Source organism: Lethenteron reissneri, chromosome 1 (genome assembly GCF_015708825.2).
Source record: "Lethenteron reissneri isolate LAM-NWPU_2019-01 chromosome 1, ASM1570882v1, whole genome shotgun sequence".
Lineage (NCBI taxonomy): Eukaryota > Metazoa > Chordata > Hyperoartia > Petromyzontiformes > Petromyzontidae > Lethenteron > Lethenteron reissneri.
In genome coordinates, this window is record NC_083779.1 from 9507035 (window position 1) to 9516324 (window position 9290).

Genomic DNA, 9290 nt, shown 5'->3' on the forward strand with positions numbered 1-9290 from the left:
CGGGTAAGGAATCAAAACCCGTTTGCGACCTCTGCGTCGAACGGCACTTGCCCCAAATCTGCTCAGGCTACAGGGTGAATCTTTGTCTTGGAGGGGGGGGGGGGAGTCCCCACCCCTCCCCCCAACCCTGTGGATGCGCAACACTGCAGCCCAGGACACGCTCGGACACGCGCTGAGTGGCACCCACGCTGCGCGAGAGAAGCGGTGACGACGACGACGAGGATGAAGATGTTGGCCCAGGTCGCAGCTGCTGCCTCAGCTGTGCGAGGCCCCGCCATGTCTCGCTGAGTCTGGGAAAGAGTCGGGAGGGGCGGGGGGGCATGTTGGATTTATTTCGCACCATACGTAGCCAACCGTGATAATCGTAGGTGCAGTGTTGAGTTTATGGGAGTTTATGGGCAGTGTTGCATCTATGTGTAATATGAGGATATATCCGGCTCACTGACGTATCACAACTCGTCATGGTGATTGGCTCTGCCGTTCCTGGTTTACAGCCAATGGGGGGAAGCCTGGGGGCATGGCCCTGACGTGATGGAAAGGTGACAGCTATAAGGATTGGTTCTGCTGGCTTTGGCCACAGCCAATGGGGAGATGAGTCAGGGGCGTGGTCTCGGGCGCTGACGAGGGAGCCTGGAAGATTCCATGCTGGCTAACGTGGATTGGCGGAAACGTACCACGTGACCCGGGTATTAAATAGGGGTGGAGACGAACGACATGTGGTCAGAACGGGAACGAACAGAGGAAGGGGGCCACGCGGGAGCGGGGCTCCGAGTTGCCACGTGGCAGTGCGTCTTTCTCTGTCTATCTGTCCCTCTCACGCTGCCTATCAGCAGCGTGAAGTAAATGTAACATAAGTTGAATAAAAGACGGATTCCAGAAGTCGTCTCAACGAGCTTTATTACATATGGGTAGTGTTGAGGCTATGGGCAGTGTTGAATCTATGGGTAGTGTTGAGTCTATGGGTAGTGTTGAATCTATGAGCAGTGTTGAATATATGGGAAGTGCTGAATCTCCATAAGAGTTTTTTTTTGGGTTAGATCGCGTAAATCTATAAATGTGTCGTTAAAACCCGCCACCACCCGACACAGCCAACTCGTAAGGGTTGTCACGTAAACGGAACGTGGCCAATTCGTCACTAGTACAGCACTAACCGGTGGAGAGCCAAGCCACAACGTTTACAATCTGACTAGTTGGCTGTGTCGGGTGGTGGCGGGTTTTAACGACACATTTATATATTTATGCGATCTAACCCAAAAAAAGCCTCTATTATGGATGATATTGGTCGAGAAAGCCTATGTGTTGAAGTGTTGAATCTATGGGTAGTGTTAGTTTATGGGCAGTATCTATGTATGTTGAACTTCTTTCGCACGGTACGTAGCCAACCGTGCTAAATTGGAGGCGACGTATCAGGCACGTGGCCTGCAAGCATTAGGGCATTCGTCTGCTGCCAGGAGGGGGGGGGGCGATGTTGCCGCTGCTGCTGCTGCTGCTCCTGCTGCTGCTGCGTGTGATCCCGATCGAATCGGTTCGCGAGTCACGACTCCTGATGATGAGTTACTCCCACAGACAGGGCCCGCGGGGTGGGGGGGAGGGGGGTATCGATCCGCGTGAGGCCCGATGAGATCGTTCATTAGCGGTGACATTTTTGTTTGAAATTTGGCAAAATATTGAACCTCGACAGCGCCTGCTGCGTCACGCAACTTGGGGCCTCGCTCCTGGCGAACGGCGTCACGGGGTCTTTAACGTCCCCGGGTTGTAGCACGGTGGGCAGGGCGGGGGGGCTACAGAAGTAGCAGCAGCAACGGTGCAGACACCACGTGACGTGCACTAATTACCACTAATTGGCTGCTGTCGGGTCGAGCTACCCCGACTGCCCCCCCCCCCACACTCCCTGCCCCCCCCCCCACACTCCCTGCCCCCCACTTCCCCTCGACTTCCCTGCGGGGGCGGGGGGGGGGTCTCTCGACGCTTTCATTCTCTGCCAGGAGCCGCGCCGTTAAGCCGGGGGGTGGGGCACGCAGGGTGGCGAGATCGCACTGTGCAACAACTCGCTTCGTGTGTCCCTGGGTCGTGTTAGCTCCTAACTGCTTGTGCCTCAACAGTGCAGAGAATGGCGATCATTCCCCACAAAATTTGCTTTTGTGACCAGCACAGTGATATTTTGAAATGTACATATTTTCAATGAGAAAACGGGCGAATTCGTGTCTTTTCGTTAACGTAAAGTCATAAAACAACAACATATGAATCAAAATTGACATGTATTTACACTGAAGGAATACAAAAATTACTACATAGTGTTACTAGTGCCGTGACGCCCTCCACCATCGAGGCCGCCGCTGATTACACCTCTACGCGCACGACATCACCATCACCATCATCGCTATCGATCTTATAGTCATCATGACCATCACCATCATCGCTATCGATCTTATAGTCATCATGACCATCACCATCATCACCATCGCTATCGATCTTATAGTCATCATGACCATCATCACCATTGCTATCGATCTTATAGTCATCATCACCATCATCACCATCGCTATCGATCTTATTGTCATTGTGACCATCACCATCATCGCTATCGATCTTATAGTCATCATGACCATCACCATCATCACCATCGCTATCGATCTTATAGTCATCATGACCATCATCCATCATCGCTATCGATCTTATAGTCATCATGACCATCACCATCATCACTATCGATCTTATATTCATCATGACCATCATCACCATCGCTATCGATCTTATAGTCATCACCATCACCATCATCACCATCGCTATCGATCTTATAGTCATCATGACCATCATCACCATCGCTATCGATCTTATCATCATCACCATCACCATCATCACCATCGCTATCGATCTTATCACCATCACCATCATCACCATCGCTATCGATCTTATAGTCATCATGACCATCATCACCATCGCTATCGATCTTATCATCATCACCATCACCATCATCGCTATCGATCTTATAGTCATCATGACCATCATGACCATCACCATCATCACTATCGATCTTATTGTCATCACGATCATCATCATCATCATCGCTATCGATCTTATTGTCATCATGACCATCATCATCCATCATCGCTATTGATCTTATTGTCATCACGACCATCATTATCACCATCATCGCTATCGATCTTAGAGTCATCATGACCATCATCATCCATCATCGCTATCGATCTTATTGTCATTATGACCATCATGACCATCACCATCATCGCTATCGATCTTATCATCATCATCGCTATCGATCTTACTGTCATCACGACCATCATCATCACCATGATATTATCACACCATCATCACGATCATCAATATCGGGCATTTGATGATCCACTGCTGTCACCGTGGTTCGCCCGCACTGCGCTACGAACCCGGTGACCAGAGTTCGATTCCTGCTCACGGCCAACAGCGATGCCGCCCCTAGGTCTACTCAGCCTTAAATGTGCGTGCGGCGTGTATACATCGGCATTGGGGAGACAAAGGCGGCCGGGTGTCGTGATAGCCATCCACCCCCCCGCCCCCCGCGTTCCTTGACTCAATTGGGATCGAGATGGCAGCCCCACGATAACTCGGAAGTCTTGGGGCTCGGCGCGACTTTCCTGAGTAAACTTGCTGACTCGTGAACAGTGGTGGACACTGTAATGATGATGGACACTGTAATGATGATGAACACTGTAATGATGATGAACACTCCGTGTACTCACGGGAAATGCTGACGTGACAAGGGAACGCGTTCGCGGACTCACCACACTCACCATCACACTCACCATCACACTCACCCACTCACCATCACACTCACCACACTCACCATCACACTCACCCACTCACCATCACACTCACCCACTCACCATCACACTCACCCGCTCACCATGACACTCACCATCACACTCACCATCACACTCACCCACTCACCATGACGCTCACCCACTCACCATGACACTCATCCGTTCACTATCACGCTCACTATGACACTCACCCACTCACCATCACACTCACCCACTCACCATCACACTCACCCGCTCACCATGACACTCACCATCACACTCACCACACGCACCATGTCACTCACCCACTCACCATCACACTCACCCGCTCAACATTACACTCACCCACTCACACTCACCCACTCACCATCACACTCACCCACTCACACTCACCATGACGCTCACCCACTCACCATCACACTCACCACACTCACCATGACACTCACCCACTCACCATCATACTCACCCGCTCAACATTACACTCACCCACTCACACTCACCCACTCACCATCACACTCACCCACTCACACTCACCCACTCACCATGACGCTCACCCACTCACCATCACACTCACCCACTCACCATCACACTCACCCACTCACCGTCACACTCACCCACTCACCTCACCATCACACTCACCCACTCACCATTCCACTCACCCACTCACCTCACCATCACACTCACCCGCTCTTCATCACACTCACCCAGTCACCTCACCATCACACTCACCCACTCACCATCAGCCTCATCATTACACTCACCCACTCACAGTCACACTCACCATCACACTTATCTACTCACCATCATACACATTCACTCACTCACCATCACACTCACCATCACACGCACTCACTCACCATCACACTCACCTACTCACCATCACACGCACCCACTCACCATCACACTCATAATCACACTCACATACCCACACTCACCCACAATCACACTCAACCACTCACCATCACACTCACATCACACTCTCCCACAATCACACTCACCATCACACTCACCATCACACTCACATCACACTCTCCCACAATCACACTCACCATCACACTCACCATCACACTCGCCATCACACTCACCACACTCGCCACCACACTCACCCACTCACCATCACACTCACCCACTCACCACCACACTCGCCATCACACTCACCCACTCACCATCACACTCACCCACTCACCACCACACTCACCCACTCACCATCACACTCACCCACTCACCACCACACTCACCCACTCACCATCACACTCTCCCACTCACCACCAGACTCACCCACTCACCATCACACTCACCCACTCACCACCACACTCGCCATCACACTCACCCACTCACCATCACACTCACCCACTCACCACCACACTCACCCACTCACCATCACACTCACCCACTCACCACCAGACTCACCCACTCACCATCACACTCACCCACTCACCACCACACTCGCCATCACACTCACCCACTCACCATCACACGCACCCACTCACCATCACACTCACCCACTCACCATCACACTCACCCACTCACCACCAGACTCACCCACTCACCATCACACTCACCCACTCACCACCACACTCACCACACTCGCCATCACACTCACCCACTCACCATCACACTCACCCACTCACCACCACACTCACCATCACACTCACCCACTCACCACCACACTCACCCACTCACCATCACACTCACCCACTCACCACCAGACTCACCCACTCACCATCACACTCACCCACTCACCACCACACTCGCCATCACACTCACCCACTCACCACCACACTCACCCACTCACCATCACACTCACCCACTCACCACCACACTCACCCACTCACCATCACACTCTCCCACTCACCACCAGACTCACCCACTCACCATCACACTCACCCACTCACCACCACACTCGCCATCACACTCACCCACTCACCATCACACTCACCCACTCACCACCACACTCACCCACTCACCATCACCCTCACCCACTCACCACCACACTCGCCATCACACTCACCCACTCACCATCACACGCACCCACTCACCATCACACTCACCCACTCACCACCACACTCGCCATCACACTCACCCACTCACCATCACACTCACCCACTCACCACCACACTCACCCACTCACCATCACACTCACCCACTCACCATCACACTCACCATACGCACTTTCCACCATACTATTAAATCAACTGACAATTGATATGTACAGTACACTCACCACTATATACGATTACATACAATATACTCACACTCACCATGGCACACGCTCACCGTTACGTACGCTCACCAGGACACGCACACCGTGTCTTCGTGATTTGATAGAGAGAGAGAAATCAATACAAATACAAAGCTCCCCCGTTATAGCCTCACCAGATTGTTGGGGCAAGTGCTGGGAGCGAGCACACGAGGGGGTGGGTGGCCAGCACCACGCCCATCCGCCTTTGTCTCCCCATTGCTTATGTCTTTGTGACGCATCATGTGCCGATTTAAGGCTGAGTCGACCTAGGTGCGGGACTCGAACTTCGTCTCCGGTGCCCACTCCCCGCGACACCCCCACACCCGGCCGGTCTCGTGCTGTTTGTGGCTCAAGTTGTTGACGTTTCGTCTGGAGCAGGCGAGCAAGTTCCGAGCAAAGCACTCTACCCCCCCCCCAACAGGACAAAGATGCCCCGTATAGCCTTAGCAGACTCTTGGGGCAAGTGCTGGTAGCGAGCACACGAGGGGGTGGGGGGCGGGTGGCCAGAACCATTTGAGGCTGAGTCGACCTAGGGGAGGCGCAGGACCGGTTCAGATGATAATCGTCACTGGTATTTGGTGGCCGTGAGCGGGAATCGAATTGGGGTCGCAGGGTTCCTAGCGCAGTGCGCTAACCTCTGCGCCACCGCTCCCCACACACACGCACACACTCGCACAGACACCTTATCTCGCCTATGTTTACACAGTCCCTTACGTGAGTACACACACACACTGACACACACACTGACACACACACTGACACACACACACTGACACACACTCACACGCTCACTTACACACTGACACACTCAAACACTCGCTTACACACTGACACACACTGACACACACTCGCTTACACGCTCACTTACACACTGACACACACACACACACTGACGCACACACCCACACTGACACACACACACTGACACACACACTGACACACACTCGCTTACACACTCACTTACACACTGACACACACACACTGACACACACACTGACACACACACTCGCTTACACGCTCACTTACACACTGACACACACACACTGACACACACACTGACACACACTCACACACTGACACACACACTGACACACACTCACACACTCGCTTACACGCTCACTTACACACTGACACACACACACACACTGACACACACTCACACACTTCCATACTGACACATTCACACTGACACACACACATACTGACACACACTCACACTCTCGCTTACACACTGACCGAACCCACGACCTCCTGCATGCCAGGCGAGGTAGTTAACATCTCCTAGCCACCGTGATGATGATGAGAGAGAGAGAGAGACGCCAACTCCAAATATACAGCAGCAGCAGCAGGCGTCAGGGTCGTGACCGAGCCCACGACCTCCTGTAGACCAGTCGAGGTAGTTAACATCTCCTAGCCACCGTGATGATGATGGGAGAGAGAGAGACACGCCAACTCCAAATATGCATCAGCAGCAGCAGCAGGCGTCAGGGTCGTGACCGAGCCCACGACCTCCTGTAGACCAGTCGAGGTAGTTAACATCTCCAAGCCACCGTGATGATGATGGTGAGAGAGAGAGACACGCAAACTCCAAATATACAGCAGCAGCAGCAGGCGTCAGGGTCGGGACCGAGCCCACGCGCTCACGGAATGGTCGTGAGCACGGCCCTTGAGCACGGTGAGCTGTGCAACGTGGGCAGACGGGACGATGGTTGTGACGCCGATGATGGAAGGAGGGAATTCCAGAGTGGAGCGGTGTGAGGGAATAAGCAGAGAGAGGGGCGAGTTTACCTGCAGTGTGACGGGTGAGTGAGTGGGCTCGTGGGTGATTGAGTAGTAGGTGAGTGTATATGGGGAGCGGTAGCGTGACGGTCCGAACCCGGCCATCCGAGTTCGATTCCTGCTCACGGCCAACACCGCACCTCCGATTACCACCGTTGGCTACGTACGGTGCGAACGAAGTTCAACATACATACCAGTGGCGATTACCTGAACCGGTCCTGGGCCTCCCCTAGGTCGACTCAGCCTCAAATGAGTGCCTGGGGCGGTGTGTAAACATCGCCACTGGTGCTGGCCACCCACCCCCTCGTGTGCCGTGCCGGCCTTCAAGGGTACTCGCTGACAGCACTTGCCCCAACATACTGTCACAGGCTATACGGGGCATCTTTGTCGTTGCCTTACGCTGCTGCCTGCTGCTGCTGCTGCGTTGGCGGTGCAGACGACCAATGCAGCCCGCTGCGTGTCAGCAGCGCTTCGTGTCGCCTCAAAATAAAATGTATAAGAGACGACGTTTCGGGCAACGCTCTTTCATGGGTGCAAATCCCATGAAATATAATATCGTCTGTCTCTCTCTCGTCATCTCACTCGCGTTCATACATTGAAAAGGGTGGGACACAGTTTCAGTTTCATGTATTAGGTAGAGCCCTGTGAGCCATTCGGCTCTTGAATCGGGTGCAACCGCAACAAACAGAAAACATGAACAAGAAACATCTTAAAGTGACACACAATTGTCATGTCTCCTCCTGGCCTCGAATGAGCTCACACCCACGCTGTAATATTGTGGACCTTATATCGTGATATCGTCACATCGCGGCCAAGGACATCCTCTCACCTGGGTCGCTGGGTCGACGATGCCCCGCGTGTGGGTCCCAGAGTCTTGAGGAGTCTTGAGACGTCTTGATATGAATGTCGTCTCGCTTCGGAGTCTCTGCAGAGACCTCCGTTGTGTCTCTCTGTGCCGCTGTCGTCCTGTGTCGTTCGCGAGGGAGACAACTCGGGGTGAGGATTGTGAAGAGGGCGTCACTCTCAAACAAACTCTACCCTCGTTCAGCTTCCTCCATCAACCATCACCGCATCGTCGACGTCGCCATCACCATTGATGCTCCTTCACTCACTCACTCACTCCCCACCAGATCGTGAATTGGAATGAACGGTGCCACGTGACCCCTGTTTTCTGTGCTATTTATCGAGATACTGTATCATCATCATCAGCATCACAAGTTGTTACAACAATTAGCGTTGCTATTAAGAAGGGCGGAGAGGCGCCACCTCAGTGAGTGGAGGAGCGAGGAGCTGGGGGGGGGGTCCCGGGGCTCATTTAAGAGAAGAGCTGAGAGCGGGAGGCGGGGCCAACGAGTCAAGTGGGCGGGGTTAGCGAGTCAATTGGGCGGGGTTAGCGAGTCAAGTGGGCGGGGTTAGCGAGTCAAGTGGGCGGGGTTAGCGAGTCAAGTGGGCGGGGTTAGCGAGTCAAGTGGGCG

General features: G+C 53.3%; 1 protein-coding gene across 1 annotated transcript in view; it reads right to left on the reverse strand.

Moving 5' to 3' along the window:
* The window catches only part of LOC133361138 (aggrecan core protein-like), a 36438-nt gene extending 27352 nt beyond the window's left edge, over positions 1 to 9086 (reverse strand). Inside the window, 2 exon segments of the mRNA XM_061580041.1 lie at positions 188 to 290; positions 8645 to 9086. Coding sequence (XP_061436025.1) covers positions 188 to 278 — 91 coding nt within the window. The 5' untranslated portion in view covers positions 279 to 290; positions 8645 to 9086.
* Between the last annotated feature and the right edge of the window lie 204 nt (positions 9087 to 9290).